The following is a 16,990-nucleotide window of genomic DNA, read 5'->3' on the forward strand; positions in this document are numbered from 1 at the left end:
AATTATTGTTAATATACAACCCTTTAGCAAATAGTTCATGGGGTTTAACAGATTCCGTTGGCTTAGTGTGCAATTGTAGAAGGATTTTAAACTGTGGCCCTTTTCCCACAGACCCATAACCACAGCTTCATCCAGCTTCGGGGCATCCCTCAGCAGATGGTCTAGGACCTTAGACTGTGCCAGTATTCAGTTGTGGTTGCTAAAGACCTCACACAGCTTTGTATCTTTTGCTGTTCCATACAGAAGTTTGGATGTGGACTTGAGTTTGCTGATGTCTGGATCATCCGGCTGCACTGATGATGCAGTTGAAATCACTACCCAGAATAACTGGCTGGACCATTGGCAGCAGCAGAGGAAACTGTGGGAGAGCAGGGTATACACTGATGAGCCAAAGGGGAATGGTTTAGCATGTAACATCACATTGAAGATGCATCACCCCACCCCCAACACCTCTCTGACTTTAGTACTGGTGAAGTTGTTTTCTTGAAGCAGAATACTGAGTCCAGAGGAAAAGTTAGTGTTGCCTCCTGACCAAATTGATTGCTTATGGGGCTATAATCAGACCCAGCCATTTGTTAAGATTGGAATCTCTTCCCTCTTAAATAAGTAGAGCTCTTGATAGAACAACCTACTCCATGGCAGATCACTATTGGTTGACTGCAGGAATAAAGTCTAAGCAAGCACTTTCACACCAAATTTTAAGTGGGCAAGTTGAGATTATATTGCTAGTCTAGAAACTTAGTAACTAACATCCTAGCACAGGATTTAAGGTGTGCTGCACCACCTGACATGTCACCTTTCAGATGAAGTGGATTAAAAAGATCTGTTAGCACTATTTAGAGAGGTACCCTGTATACTGCCAGTGTATAAACCTCAACCAACAAAATTAAAGAACAATTATGACATTAGTTCTTATAGAAGCCTGCTACATGTATTACTTGACATATCCTAGATTGCAATAGTATCTATATACATCACTGGGTGTGAAGGTCTTTGGGTTATCCAAGATTGTGAAAAGTGCTATATCAATGCACACCTCTCCACTGAGGCAGCTGCGCTGGAGCTCAGCAGTGTTGGAAATGTCCCCACTCTAGTGCTAGCTGAAAGTAACGGTTTCTTTTTGATCATCTTAGTGATGGTTGCATTGACTCTGGCTTGAATGGAAATAGACTTGTTTTGAGCACTGAATATTTTAAAAAAAGTGTACTTTTTTTTCCTTTTAGGGAATGATCACTTGGCAATGCTCTCTCTTGATGGTGACATTTTCACTTCTGGCTGTGGCGAGCAAGGACAACTAGGAAGAATTGCAGAGTGTTTCACAAATCGGGGAGGACGGCGAGGTCTAGGTAAATAAAAATTAAATTGGACAGTGGAGATGCATCAGGAACAGGCCGTTTATCCCCTCAGGCTTGCTCTGCCATCCTGTAAAATCTCAGTGCACTTATACCTCAAGTCCATTAGTTCTGTATCCCTTGTATTGGATCAAATTATGGCTCTTAATGGATCAAAATCTGTAACAAATTTATTTTGCAACCCCCCTTCTACACCCCCCCCCCCCGAGATTGGTTAACTGGTGCCATTTACAGTAGTAATCTGTTGTTGCCAAGCTTATTGGTTGTCCTGGCTGGGGTCATTTTCTTTGGAAGGCAGGGGAGGAGACAGGGACGATTGAATTGAGGTGTATAAATTTAAGAAAGGACTTGACTGTTTCCATTGGCATGGAGGCCAGGAACAATGGGGCATAAAGTTGGTAATTGTATTTCATGCAATGAGTGCCTTCGGCATTCATTTTAACAAGTACCTGGATGAACACTTAGAGTTTCAATCTGCAGAGCAACAGATGCATAGCTGGGAAGAAGGATTAACCTGTTTTGGCTAATGCATCCTGATGGCCCAAATAGCTGCCTCGTGTACCATAGATGTTTACAATATCATTTTGTTTAATTTGTTCAGAGCGACTACTGATTCCCAAGAGCCTTCACCTCAAATCCAAGGGGAGCGGGAAGGTGAAATTTCGTGATGTTTTCTGTGGTGCCTATTGCACATTTGCAATTTCAAAGGAAGGCCACATCTATGGTTTTGGACTGTCCAACTATCATCAGCTAGGTGAGCAAAATTGAAAAACATTTACCATACATCATTATTTAAATGTGCACCTCCCCTCCCCAGCACTAAAGCTCGTTTCTGTCTATGTACCAGTAGGAATCTGCATTCATATAGTGTCTTAGAATCAGAAGTAGGGCATTTAGCATTTTGTTTCTTGTGTCGGCTCTGCTATTAAATACAATCAAAGCTGATTTTTTTTTTGTCTCAATGCTATTTCCTGTTGATCTCTCCCTTGAGTATACTCTGTGACTTAGCCTCCAAAGCCCTCTTCATTCAAGAATTCCAAAGATTCAGTACCCACTGGCTGAAAAAATTTCTCATTACTCTCCTGAATGGCTGATCCCTTGTTTTGAGACTGTGAACCCATGTTCTTGACACCTCTGGCAGGGAACCATCAATTCAGCACCGATGCTTTCGATGTCTTGTTAAAACTTTAATAAAGTAAAATGTTGCTAGGTTATTTCACAGGAGCATTATCATACAAAATTGATCTTGAGATACAGAGGAGTAAATTGGGATAAGTGACTAAAGGCTTGCTTAGCCCTCCATTTCTCTATCATTCATATGGCTATCTAGGAGTTTCTTAAATGTCCCTAATGTACCTGCCCCCACAACCTCTGCAGGCAGTGCGTTCCACACACCCACCACTCTTGTAAAAAAAAAACTTACCCCTGCCATCCCCCTTAGAGGAATAAAATCAAGAATGCAAAAGAGGCTGGAAATGGAGGGTTGAAGAGCTGTGGAAGTGTTGTATGTCTGTTGGAGATTATGGAGATGAGGATTAGCCAATGGTGGGAGTTGGATTACAGCATTGAAATTCATGATTCAGTTGTGGAAAGCCAATGTTTTCACTGCCTGTCCACTTACCCTGCCGAGTGTGAATTATGATCTTTATGTAGATAAAGAAGGACGCAACATGTTCATGAAGCCTATGCGCAAGTTTTACATTGAATTGTTTAATCAGCAATGGTTCCTCCATAGCCGTCTTTCAACAGTTGCAGTGTTATTCAGGGGCTCTTTTCTTCCTTGCCCTGCTTGATCGTGCTGTTGATGTTGCCGTCTCCCTATATGTAGAAAAACAAGGACCCTATTTACAGTGTACTGTTGACAATGACAGAACATCCTAAAGTGTTTTATGGCCAATGAAGAGCAGTAAGTTTTGTAGGAAACATGTAATCCATCTCACAGCATTTCATGTTCACCCATTATTGTTGTGCTCACTGACCAATATTGTCTTTAAGTCCTCTTCTCTGCCAACTTCAACAGACTGGCAACACTTCCACATAGCAAAGCCCTACAAGTAGTATTGAGATCCATGTGCTTTAAAGGCTGATGGGGATGGAATTCTTCCTTGCACTAAAGGTGCCTGGAAGAGATTAATCCCACTTCATAGCGCTTTGCCATAACTTCAGGCAAATAGCTGTGAAGTGGGATTAATTTCTGCAGTTCCATTACTGCTGGTGTGGATATGTTGAGTTAAATGATCTCCTTGACCGTATATTTTTACACAGGAGGCCATTTGTCCAACATGCTGTTGCCAGTTTGAAAGAAATATGCATTCCCCTGCTCTTCCCCTTTCGACAAGCAAATCTTGCCTTTTCTCGTTTTTATGTAATCCACTATAGAAAATTACTGTGGAATCTGCTTTCACGCAACTTTCAGCATTCTGCTCCACATCAGAATAATTCACTGTGTAGAAGTACTTCCTTTGTGGTATGATGGTTCTTTATATCAGTCACTTTGAATCCTCGCACTGGTTGCTAAACACCTGTGAGAGGGAGGAGTTTCTCCTTAGTTCATTTATTGAAGCCCCAAATAATATAACTCTGTTATATCAATAATTATCGTCCATGCTGTAGGGAGAATAATCACAACTTCTCTGCGTGACTGAAGTTCCTCATCCCTGATACCATTTTAAATTTCCTTTGCACCCTGTTGAAGATCTTGATGTCCTTTCTAAAATATGGCCAGAATTAGGTACAATATTCCAGTTTAAGCTCAGCTGTGATTAGTAAAGTACGTAAAGGCATCATGTATAATGTGCCTGGCCCTTACCAGCTTCTGTGATTCAGCAAGGAAAATGGACTTGCCTTTTTACTGTGGAAAGTTTGTGTGTGGTTAACAGACCAAGCATTGACTCGGCCCATAAGTGCTGACCTCAATTGTTGAATAGTTTTGTTGATGTTCATTATTGAGGCTGTGTTTCTAAAGTGGCAGACTGGATGATGTTCCAGAATGGTGCAGGGAAGTGTCCCGTAACAGGAGTGACTCCTTTCAGGTGACAGAGCTGAGGAAGGAAGAAACAAAGTGAAGAGGTACAGAGAGAACAGAAGGTGTATGTAAGTTGTGCTGTCTTGTTTATCCCACAGGAACACAGGGCACGACCCCCTGTTACTCAGCACATAAGCTAACTGCATTTAAGAACTCGGCAAAGTCTTGGGCCAAATTCTCTGGTGGACAGCATCACACCTTGTGCTTGGACTCTGATGGTAGGTGTCACAGCGGTGGGAAAAGAAATATTCCTATGCTTGCAGTGGGGGTCACTTTCCATCTCTCTCTCTAAGCTTTTACTAGTTGGCAAGGTGGTGAAGTTCAATCGCTTCTCCTTGGATGCTGGCTTTTATGTACAGTTCCTATCCAGGCATGTGGTGTTTTATCATTTTTTTCCCTCTTGTCAGATTAAATTTCTATCTTGCCTTTTTTTGTATGTAAAAGGTAAAGTACACAGTTTGGGTCGAGCAGAGTATGGACGCCTCGGGCTGGGAGAACATGCCACAGAGAAGAGTACACCTACTGCCATTCAAGGACTCCCTGTTATCGCTGATGTGGCTTGTGGGGCTTCTGTCAGTTATGCCATCAGCAAGGATGGTAAGGATTTGCCTTTCCTCTGAGTTGTCAGGTTTTCTCCCCAATTTAATGTCATTATCCATATTGGAAAGGATTCCCAGATGATTAAGGTGCACAAAAACAGACCTTGGGATCAAGAAATGAGCCAAGCCATTTCTTTGGTCCTGTCTTTGTCAATACTTGCTGTTCCAGTGAAGGAGCCTGGGCACAAATCAGGAGTTTATCCCTGTCGGATAGATGCAAAACATTCCACAGCTTGGTTTGAAGGAGAGTTCTCATCTGTCCTATCCAATAATAAAATTACATTGAAATTAAACCCTGCAGCAGGCCCAGTGGGTTCATACTCCGCAATAGCCTCCCTAACTTCCAACCAACATAAAAACGCATTACTATTGTCTCATTGTTGTCCACCGCAGCATGTGCAAGAACATAAACGGAAGCAAGATATGATCACGTGGTCTTAGAACTTCTCCACGATTCAATAGCATCATGTCTGATCTTGTGCTCCATCAAAAATTCTGCCCCATCTTCATGCCTTCAGATTCTCAGGGTGTTCAAAAATCTGTTGATCTCAGCCTTGAATAGACTCAACTGTTGAGCACGTGCAGCCCTCCAGGGTTGAGAGTTGCAAAGGTTTGGCTGTGTTTTTTTAAAAAAAAATTAAAAATCGCTTAATCTCTGTCCTAAGGGTAGTGCAGTAGATATGGTCTACATGGATTTTAGTAGGGCGTTTGACAAGGTTCCACATGGTAGGCTTCTTCAGAAGGTCAGAGGCCAAGGGATCCAGGGAGGCTTGGCCGTGTGGATTCGGAATTGGCTTGCCTGTAGAAAGCAGAGGGTTGTGGTGGAGGGAGTGCATTCGGATTGGAGGGCTGTGACTAGTGGTGTCCCACAGGGATCGGTTCTGGGACCTCTACTTTTTGTGATATTTATTATTGACTTAGATGAGGGGGTGGAAGGGTGGGTTAGCAAGTTTGCGGATGACACAAAGGTCGGTGGTGCTGTGGATAGTGTGGAGGGCTGTCGAAGCTTACAGAGGGATATTGATAGGATGCAGAGCTGGCTTGACAAGTGGCAGATGGAGTTCAATCCGGAGAAGTGTGAGGTGGTACACTTTGGAAGGACAAACTCCAAGGCGGAGTACAAGGTAACTGGCAGGATTCTGGGCAGTGTAGAGGAGCAGAGGGATCTGGGGGTTCATATCCACAGATCACTGAAAGTCGCCACACAGGTGGATAGGGTAATTAAGAAAGCTTATGGAATGTCAGCTTTCATAAGTAGTAGGATTGAGTTTAAGAGCTGCAAAGTAATGATGCAGCTTTACAAAACTCTGGTTAGACCACACTTAGAGTACTGTGTCCAGTTCTGGTCGCCTCATTATTAGAAAGGATGTGGAGGCGTTGGAAAGGGTGCAGAGGAGACTTACCAGGATGCTGCCTGGATTGGAGAATATGGATTATGAGGAGAGACTAAAGGAGCTAGGGCTTTACTCATTGGAGAGAAGGAGGATGAGGGGAGACATGATAGAGGTATACAAAATATTAAGAGGACTAGATAGGGTGGACAGCCAGCACCTCTTTCCCAGGGCACCAATGCTCAATACAAGAGGGCATGGCTTTAAGGTAATGGGTGGGAAGTTGAAGGGAGATGTCCGAGGGAGGTTTTTCACCCAGAGGGTGGTTGGTGCATGGAATGCGCTGCCTGGGGTGGTGGTGGAGGCTGATACGTTGGGCAAGTTCAAGAGATTGTTAGATAAGCATATGGAGGAATCTAAGATAGAGGGATATGTGGGAGGAAGGGGTTAGATAGTCTTAGGAGTGGTTTGAAGGTTGGCACAACATGGTGGGCCGAAGGGCCTGTAATGTGCTGTATTGTTCTATGGTTCTAAGTGGTTGACCCCTTAGATGTGCCCCACTGATCCAAATTCTCTAATGAGAGGATACAACCTCTTAATATCTATTGATGTCAATACCTGTTGGCATTTTATCAATGAGACCTTTTTTTACTCGAACTCAGTCTGCAGTATTTAAGTATGGCTATTGTGTTTCCTTCAATATGACGGTGTCTGCTTCATTGGCCATGAGGTGCTTGGGTATCCTATGTTCATAGAAGTTGCCATACAAATCCACAAATTGCATTCACTCTCTAGGATCTGATGCACTTCACTTTTCCCTGTTCTCCTAGGCCGAGCCTTTGCCTGGGGCATGGGAACAAATTTCCAGCTGAGCACGGGCGATGAGGAAGATGTGTGGAGTCCCATCCAGATGACAGGTCAGCAGCTGGAGAACAGAATAGTGCTGTCCGTCTCCAGTGGAGGCCAGCACACTGTGCTACTTGTAGCAGATCGTGGACAGAGCTGATGATATCGGCTACTCTGCACAAAACCTACTGCCAAAACAAACCTCGACCTTTGTAAAGACTGAGCCCTGCACTTTCCCCGCAACCCTTGAATGAAATGTTTGTTACCACAGGAATTAACTTTTAATTTACTCATTTGTTTGTTTTCTATAACCCTATGGAATATACATCCTATCTGGGCCTGGTACAAGTGTACCCTGCTGTATCATTTTATTGTTCCTTTCATTAATTGATGTATGAACCATGATGTCTTTACTTTGATGTGAATTAAGTTTCATTTTAAGTTATCAATTTTTTATGTTAAACTCCCAAGCTTGTTTGGGGGGAAAGTGACTGGGCAGGCAAGTAGATTGAAGAGGAAAAAAAATATTCTTTTAAAATCTAATAAATCTTTTTGTGATAGTTTTCTATAAGATTTTTGTTTATAGTCCTTGTGTAACTTGACTGATTTTGGGAGCTTGAATGTTTGAAGTGTGTTTGATTTCACCTGTGGGACTTCATTAGGGTGCAGTTGTTGTGTTTTCATCCATAGTTAAATTTGCTCTAAGTGCACAGATGGAAATGTATAAGGAGAAACTTTTCCAATGGCAGGGTTCAAACGGGGAGGATACAGATTTAAGATCATTGGCAAAAGAGACGGATTATATTAAGGGGCAAAAAAAATGATGCACAAGCAGTTTCAGTCATTACTTTCATACAGAAGTTGGATAAAAACCTGAAAAGGCATTCTAACAATATCAGGGAATTATTTGGATACCTTTTTCAAAGAGCTGGCACAGGCATGAGAGACAGAATGGCCTCTGGCTGAGAGATTCTTTGAACTCCAAGTGTTGTCATTCCTGATGTCACATTTGTAAAACAGAGGGGAGGAGAGGAACCTGCAGGGCACTTCTTGTGGCCCAGATCCTGCAGCTGCTGTGGGTGGTTATGCCCAATGTGAGCCAGCTGGTGTGGGACGTAATATGTGGGGGGAAATAACTGGTCACAGAGGCTCCCCAAGTTATGTTATCATACCTGCTCTGTTTTACCCACTACAGTACAACCCCGTTAATCCAGCATGTTCAGGCCTTGGGTGGTGCAGAACTGGCAGAATTTGTGGATTATTGGATGTTCCAGATTCCAGCATCTGCAGAATCTCTTGATTCTCCATCCAAACCAGTTGCTGATTCAACAACTAATTTCTCCTTATCCAGCTTTATAATTGTTGCATCATCGTCACAGTCTCTCCTGAGGAAATTAATTTTCTCCGCACACTCTCTAAACTCTATTGAACATTGTGTTAAAGTTCACATAGTTGCCAAGTTGCCATCTCATTGTCACAGTTAATCCTTGCTGTTGTTCTGATCTACTGTGAATCTTCTCTTTAGCTTTGATATGCTAATGGTGCCTATATAATGCATATTAACTGCAATTAACCTTTTATCTAGAGTTACCCTTTACTTGTCCTTTAGGCCCCTAATTATAAAATTGCAAATTCTGTTGACTATTATTTTATGGCTGTGCTTCCAATTAAAATGTGTACTTGAATTAACGCCCAAGATCAAAGTTGCTGTGCTGCCCTGTCTAGCTGCCAATCTTCAACTGATACTGCCACATCTCTTCAGATTTCCAAATATAATTCTTGTGGGAGGCCTTATCTCTCCTCCTCTAGAAGTCCACATGTGTTATATCTACCTTTCCTGACAATACAAGTGAAGCTCTTAAGCATGTCATATACCTTGTCTTCACCAAGGCTGCTGCTAGCTGTACTCCAATAGCTTACTGAATATCTAAACACCTGCTAATTTTATTTTTTGCTAAATTGTTAAACTTGGCTTTGACTTTGTTCACACTTGGATTGACATCCTGATGTTAAAGGATTGGTCAGCTTTGCAAATTGTTTTGACTTCCCTTGGTGTCAGGCAGTTGGCATTTTATTTACCTAAAGGGTAGGTGATCCCTTTTCCTGCACTGTTACTTGGCGCAGGGTATAGGAAGCTTACAAGATTAGCATAAAAACTGGCGATTTCAGAATAAGGGCCTGCAAAAGAGCCTTGAGTTTTCTGGCTGAGATTGATCATAAATCAAAAACTGCACTAGTGGACAAATGCAGAGCATTTTGTCCAGATGGAGAAAAGGACTTGATGATGACCTCGGAATGTATTGGATGCCACCAGATGCTGCACTGAACTGCAATGTGTCTGAACACCTGGTAATGTCAGAGGGGTTGTCCCAGGACTTCATGGTGAAGAATAGTAGAGAAAAAGATGGAAGTGTGGAGATTGACAGACAAGTCTGCACAGCAGCAGTCATGCTCTCGTGGAAGTTGAGTCATTTGAGGTTTGAAATTAATTGGATGATGAGCTTATAGAACACAGAACATTACAGCACAATACGGGCCCTTCGGTCCATGATGTTGTGCCGACATTTTATCCTGCTCCAAGATCTATTTAACCCTTCCCTCCCACATAGCCCTCCCATTTCTCTATCATTCATGTGTCTATCTAAGAGTCTCTCAAATGTCCCTAATGTATCTGCCCCTACAACCTCTGCTGGCAGTGCATTCCACACACCCACCACTCTCTGTGTGAAAAAAATTTACCCCTGACATCCCCTTATATCTTCTTCCAATCACCTTAAACTTACATCCCCTCGTGTTAGCCATTGTTGCCCTGGGAAAAAGTCTCTGACTGTCCACTTGATCTATGGCTCTTATCATCTTGTACACCTCTATCAAGTCACCTCTCATCCTTCACCTCTCCAAAGAGAAAAGCCCTAGCTCACTCTACCTATCCTCATAAGACATGCTCTCCAATTCAGGCAACATCCTGGTAAATCTCCTCTGCACCCTCTCCAAAGCTTCCACACCCTTCCTATAATGAGGCGACCAGAACCGAACACAATACTCCCAAGCGTAGTCTAACTAGAGTTCTATAGAACTGCAACATCACCTCATGGCTCTTGAATTCATGGGAGAAATAGATCAGGAACAGCTGTGTTTGGAAAATTGAAGTTCATGATGTTACACCTTTTTATCCAATCACCCCACCCCCTAGCTTGGCATCTACATCCTGGACTTCTGTTCTGGGGTAGGGCACTTCAGGGGTGCCAAGTGCAGCCCAGACAAAGCCAGCATGGAACAAATTGGGATCAAATATTGTTGTTCCCTTTAAAGCTGAAAATTCAATGTAGAGATTAGAATGTACAAAACTAGATTAAAGCACAATCTTTTCATCTCTTAAATGGCAAATAAGACATTTGAAAAATAAATTCAGAACAAGAATATGCAGATGGACAATAACTCAGATAACCCTTCCAGGGCGATACCACAGAGTTGATGGGCCAGGTCACCTGATATGTAAAATTCTGTATCCACATTTTCCACATTGTTCCTGCACTACTATCTTCCACCAGGAGATGGCGATCCTGTATCAGTTTTAATATCAATCTTTTAAAAATCTAAATATTGCTATCTGCTGTCAGAAATAACTAGAAACAATCGGTGATTTTTAAAGAAAACAAAATGCTGTAAAAATGGAATCAAACTGTATCAGTCAAGAGAAAATGGTGTTAATGTTTCAGGATGATGACCTTGCAAAACAGGAACTCTTGTCACTATCAAAATGAAATATTCACACTTTTGTTCTCCACAGCTGCTGCCTGATCATGATGTTTTCAACTTTCCTGCCTTTGTTTCCAATTTCCAGTAGGTAGTATTTTGCTTTTGCTGGAGGAGCTGTAAATGGGAGCACCAGAACCATTACAATTCTACATTAGCTGATATTTGAACAGTGTTTGTAATGTTGGTGTTGAACCAGGCGGCTGTAGTTCAGGACAGTGTCTGATGGCATCCAAGACATCATCAGCATGTCCAACCTCATCTGGACAAAACGATTTGCATTTGTCCACCAATGCAGTTTTTGATCTATGATACATCTTGGCCAGAAAAATCCTGGGGCTCTTTTGCAAGCTCTTGTTCCAGAAAGTCTCCATTTCATATGCTGGTTTTGTAAGCTTGAACACTCAGAGCCAAGTAACAATACAGGAAAAGGGACTGCCTACTTGGGGAAATAAGATGACAACTGACAGAGACACCAAGAGAAGTCAACACAAGAATGTGCAAAGCTGGCCTGTCCTTTACTCTGCTGAGGAATCGGGGGCTATAAAGGTTGTAACGAACAGATGTGGCGATGTTCCTTGAGCTTCTATTGATCTTTGTGCAACAGCTTAAGAAATTGATGGGGAAATCTGACTTAAATAGCACAAGAGAGGACCTGGTAGATTAGGAGCAGATGCTTGTGGGTGAAATGACAACTGGCAAGTGGGAGTCTTTTAAAAGAGAGTTTGTAAGTGTTCAGGGCCAGTGTGTTCTGGTAAAGGTGAAAGATAAAAGATGACAAGATTAAGGAAACTTGGATGACAAAGGGTATTGTAGGTTTGATCAGGAGAAAAAGGTAACATAATAGGTTTCGGCAACTGGGATCAAGGGCATCTCCTGAGGAATATAGAGTGTGTAGGAGAGAACTTGAGAAAGAAATTGGGGCAAAAAGCGGCCATGAGATATCCTTGGCAAGTAAGATTGAGGAGAATCTCTTAAGTTTATCAGGAGCAAGAGGGTAGCCAGGGAAAGAGTGGGTCCCCTTGGGGAACAAAGGGTAAATCTTATGCGTAGAGATGGGATGTGGGCACGGTCCTGAGTGAATACTGTATTCATCAAGGAGAAGGACATGGAAGATAGTGAGTGCAGGGAGGGGTATGTGGATAATCTGGAGCAGGTCAGTATTAAGGAGGAGGAGCTATTAGATGTCATGGGAAGCAGAAGGGTTGATACATCTCAGCTGGCACTGGGCATTTATCCCAGGTTGCAGAGGGAAGCAGGAGAGGAGATTGCTGGGGCCTCTTTGTAGCTACAAGTGAGGTGCCTGAGGACTGTAGGATAGCTAATGTTCTTCCTTTAATAGGGCAGCAGGGTTAAGCAAGCTAACTACAAGCCATTAAGCTTTACGTCAGTGGTAGAGAAATCATTGGAGAAAGCTTTAAGGGATAAGATTTATGTACATTTGGAAAGGCAGAGGCTAATCAGAGATGGTCAGCATGGCTTTATGCGGGGGAGCTCCTGTCTTACTAATTTGATCGAGTTTTTTGAAGGAGTAACTAAAGGAAATTGATTAAGGCAGGGCGGTAGACTTGTCTATATGGACTTTAGTAAGGCATTTGACAAGGTCCCTTCATAGGCTTGTCGAGAAGGTTAAGGAATGTGGGATCCTCTGTGAGCTGGCTAATTGGATCTGAAATTTGCTTGGTGATAGGAGGCAGAAGAAGTGGTGAAAGGATTCTTTACTGATTAGACAAGTGGTGTACTGCAGGGATTGGTGCTGGGACCCTTATTTGTGATAAATGTTAATGATTTGGATGTAAATGTAGGAGGTATGATTACTAAGTTTGTGGATGATACAAGAGTTGGTGGTGGTGTGGATATTGAGGAAGATTGTCTGAGGCTACAGCAGGAAATAGACCAATTGGAAATTTGAGTAGACAGTTAGCAGATGGAAATTAATCCTAACAAGTGCAAGTTGCATGCATTTTGCGAATTCTAGTAGAGTGGGACATCAGGTGCTGAAAAAATGGTGAAGAACAGAGGGATCTTGGCGTTTAAGTCCATAGTTCTCTGAAAGTGGCAACACAGGTAGATAGGGTGGTGATGAAGGCATATGGCATACTTGCCTTTGTAGATTGGGGATTGGATTATAAAAGTTGGGACATTACATTGCACCTTTACAAAACACTAGTTAGACTGCACTTGGATTATTTGTGTGAAGCTCTGCTCACCAACCTGTAGGAAGGATGGGATGGCATTGGAGACAGTGTAGAGGAGATTCACCAGGATGTTGCCTGAATTAGAGGACTTTACTTATGGTGAGAGATTGCATAGGCTTGGTTTGTTTTCCCAGGAGCTAAGGAGGCTACGGGGTCACCTTATGGAAGGTATATCAAATTATAAGAGTCATTGATAGAGTAGATAGAATCTTTTCCCCATGGTGGGATATCAAAAGCAAGAGGGCATAGGTTTAAAATGAGAGGAAGGAGTTTTAAAGGGGTTTTGAGAGCAAATTTTTTTAACACAGAGAACGATAGCTGGAACTTGCTGCCGGAGGAAGTGGTGGAACCGGATACGATCACTGCATTTAAGTAACATTTAGACAGGAACTTAAACAGGCAAAGTGTAGAAGGAAATGGACCAAATGCAGGTTCAATCAGTCTGGTGCCGACGAGCAGGAATAAGCCAGGCAACGACCAACAGAGCGCATTCCTGATGGCTAACCAATGAATATAATGGGCCGAAGGGCTTGTTTCTGTGCTGGTCAGCTTTATGACTCCAGGTCAGAATGGGAGTGAGAATGAGAACTGGAATGGCAGAAGCTCCAGGGCATGTGAAATGAGTGGTGATGTTCTGCACATAGGAGGCTTTCCCCTCACAAGTCTCGATCACGTTGCTCTGCAGCACAATTGAGCATTTCACTGGATCTGAATGCACTATATCAATATTGTAAAGAGAATTAGAAATTATGTAAATTGTTTAATTAGTTTTATATTTCAAAATTCTGGAACAATTGTAAAGAGTAGAATATAAGGCTGGTAGATCAGATGTTACAAAGATGGAAAGAGACGAGGGATTATAACAGATGTATGAGAACTTTAAATTGAAGGTTTTTTCTGGAGCAGAAGTCAGTTTGGGTCAGAGGGAATAGATATTCAGTGCAAGTTAGGATGCGGGCAACAGAGTTTCAGATGTGTGAATGTTTATAAAGGTTGCAGTGTGAGAGATCAGAACAAGAGCAATGAAATAGTTGAGCATGGAGCTGGCAAAGACATGGATAAAGCTTTCACCACCAGATGGGCTGAGGGAGGGGCAGGAGGGGTGACAGATTGGAAGTGAAGTAGGAGGTCTTGTGAAGCATAGGATAAGGACTGGCAGCTCAGCTAAGAGATGAGGTTGCAAATAGACTGGTTTGGGTGGCAAAGAGAAAAGATGAAGTCAATGATCAGGGAACAGAATTCATAGGGTGGAAACGTACAGACATTGACCCAGGTGTTCCCAGGATAAAATTAAAGGCAATTTCAGCTCATTTAGTACTGTCAATCAGATAATCAGCATGTCAAATTGGAAGCAGTGGGAGGGACAGAGCACCTGCAACTCATTGTTAAGCCATTCTGACTAAGAATCATTGAACTGAAACATCAACTGAGTATCCCCAGTAATACTGCAAAGATATGCACCTGCAACTGGTTAACAATCCCTCCTATCTAGGTAAGATGTTCTTCATGCATAGGTGGGTGTAGAAGTGTTGCTTAGCTGATGTTGAGACACAGTTGAGAATGTCCTTTCCCTTCAAGTTGATCAGCATGAGTGTAGTCTTGCAGAGTTGATTGAGTGATCATCAGGAATATAAGTCCTGCTGGTAGTTGTTTGGTTTGTTCCTGCTTGTCAACAGCACAGACTGTTCCAGCTTGTACGGCTCAGTACACACCACAATGTGGATTCCTTTCATTGGCAGGGGGTAACGGTGCAAAATAACCTTCTTGTATTTCTCCCACTAATTTCCGCTTTTAGGGCAGGTTCATGGCAAATGCCAATGTGCACTTCTAACCAGTACTCCGTGATCTGTCTAACTCCTGGGTTTGAGCTGCCCCTCAGCTGTACTTGGATTATTGTTGAGAAAGAGTTATCTCTCCACCAATTATTTTCCAACGTGGACACATTCGATGAGTAGTGGAACTCTACTGCACTTGTCAGTTTAAGGATTTCTTTAACCATTAGAACTACTGCATTGATGCTGCATAAGGCAGGTTGATTAAAGAAAGATCATTGTGTCAGTCCATTTGGATCACCTGGGGTGAAGATCCAGAAGAGCAGGGAAGTTTTATTGAAAGAAAGGTGGTGGCTTCCATTTATTCAGTCCTTTTCACAATCTCAGCATGTGTCAGGTGCCTTAGAAGTAATTAAATATGCTTTTATATGGAGGTTTGGTCCCATAATGTAGCAAAGGCAGCAGTCAGTTTGCACAATGCAGGATACCACAAATGGTTGATTGAAGCATAAAGATTATACAGGAATGCTGGAAAACTTGACTTGATATTTGGAATAATGTCATGAGGTCACTTACATCAGTCTGAGAGAGCTAACAGACCATGATTTAACACATCATTCTTAGGTTATCAACTCCGACAGTGCAATGCTTCTTCTGTAATGTGTGTGTCAGCCTACATTAAGTACTTTCCTGTGCAGTGAGACTTGGATCCAGAACCTATTTGCTCAAGAGGTGTGTGTAATAACCACACTGGTCCTCATCTGAAGAGTAATGCTGGTGAGTTTAGCAGCTTAGTGAAGGCTTATGAGCTCAGCAGCATACTCATAGTTTTGCTTTTCCTATTAGGTGGATGAAATATAGCAGCTTGATTTAGAATGGGAATCAGGGTGCATTGGGGTACAATTAACATCCAGATATGTTGTATGAATAAGATCCAACCGTACAATGGAAGAAGTGCATGGGATCTCTTCCCAGTGTACTGGCAGATATTTATCCCAAAATTGACATCCCTATGAATGAATAAAGTGCCTTTTAATCTCATTGCTGTTTATGGGATCTTCCTGTATATAAATTTGGCATCCATGCTTCCTTCAATGCAATAGTGACTACAGTTCTGCACCTAGTGATACCATAGCCAGGTAGAATTGAGCTGACTGTAATTCTCTTGTCAATCAAATTTGGTGACCACACTGTTCTAACTGACTGAGATTGATGCTTTGTATATCTTCCCACATTTCACCATCCCACTCCCACTCTGAACTCTCTCTGTGCCCTCCTGAACTGACGCAGTGAGGGACAATACTCTGTCTTCTGTCTGGGCATGTGGCAGGCTTCAACTGGGTATCAAACTCTCCAACGTTTGACAGCTCGCTCTTTCTGCCTGTATCAGAAATGGCCATTTCTGCTTGTCGTCATTTTGGCCCCGTTTTTGTTTCTACGATATAACTTGGCTTGCTTGGTCATATCCCACAGCCTCACTATTAACAATACATTACACACAAAGTAAAATAAATGTTACCAGGATGCTGCCTGGATTAGAGGACACGTACTGTAAGAAGAGGTTGGACAAACTTGGATCGGTTTCTCTAGAGTGCCAGAGGCTGAGGGGATACCTGATAGAAGTTTGTAAGATTATGAGTGACATAGATAGAGCAGAGAGCTGGTATCTTTTTCCCAGGATCAAAATGTCTAATACTAGAGGGCACGCATTTAAGTGAGAGGGGGTATGTTCAAAGGGATGTGTGGGGCAAGTTTTTTTTACACTGAAGGTGTTGGGTGCCTGGAATGTGCTGCCAGGGGTGGTGGTGGAGGCAAATACAATGGAGGTGTTTAAGAGGCTCTTAGATAGGCACATGGATGTGCAGAGAATGGAGGGATATGGACTTTGTGTAGGCAGAAGGGATTAGTTTACTTAAGCATTTAATTCCTAGTTTAATTAGTTTGGCACAGCACTGTGGGCCAAAGGGCCTGTTGCAGTCCTGTACTGTTCCATGTTATACAATATACTTCAACTGCCCCATAACCTCATTTGGTCTCATACTATCAGAGATATTCCCCTTTGTTCTATCCATCCCTCCCCCACCTTCTCTACTACTGAAAACTAAACTCTT

The 16,990-nt window shown here is 42.5% G+C and overlaps 1 protein-coding gene across 2 annotated transcripts in view; it reads left to right on the forward strand.

Annotated features, from left to right (window-relative positions):
• Nucleotides 1-7,716, forward strand: part of rcc1 (regulator of chromosome condensation 1) — a 28,658-nt gene extending 20,942 nt beyond the window's left edge. For both annotated transcript variants that reach the window (XM_052036297.1, XM_052036296.1), the window contains exons 6-10: nt 1,224-1,346; nt 1,954-2,106; nt 4,476-4,595; nt 4,822-4,974; nt 7,138-7,716. In XM_052036297.1, the coding sequence (XP_051892257.1) occupies nt 1,224-1,346; nt 1,954-2,106; nt 4,476-4,595; nt 4,822-4,974; nt 7,138-7,313 (725 nt within the window). In that variant the 3' untranslated portion in view covers nt 7,314-7,716. The remainder of the gene's footprint in view (nt 1-1,223; nt 1,347-1,953; nt 2,107-4,475; nt 4,596-4,821; nt 4,975-7,137) is intronic.
• The last annotated feature ends 9,274 nt before the right edge of the window (nt 7,717-16,990 follow it).

The sequence above is a fragment of the Pristis pectinata genome, chromosome 22 (assembly GCF_009764475.1).
Source record: "Pristis pectinata isolate sPriPec2 chromosome 22, sPriPec2.1.pri, whole genome shotgun sequence".
In the NCBI taxonomy this organism is placed as follows: domain Eukaryota; kingdom Metazoa; phylum Chordata; class Chondrichthyes; order Rhinopristiformes; family Pristidae; genus Pristis; species Pristis pectinata.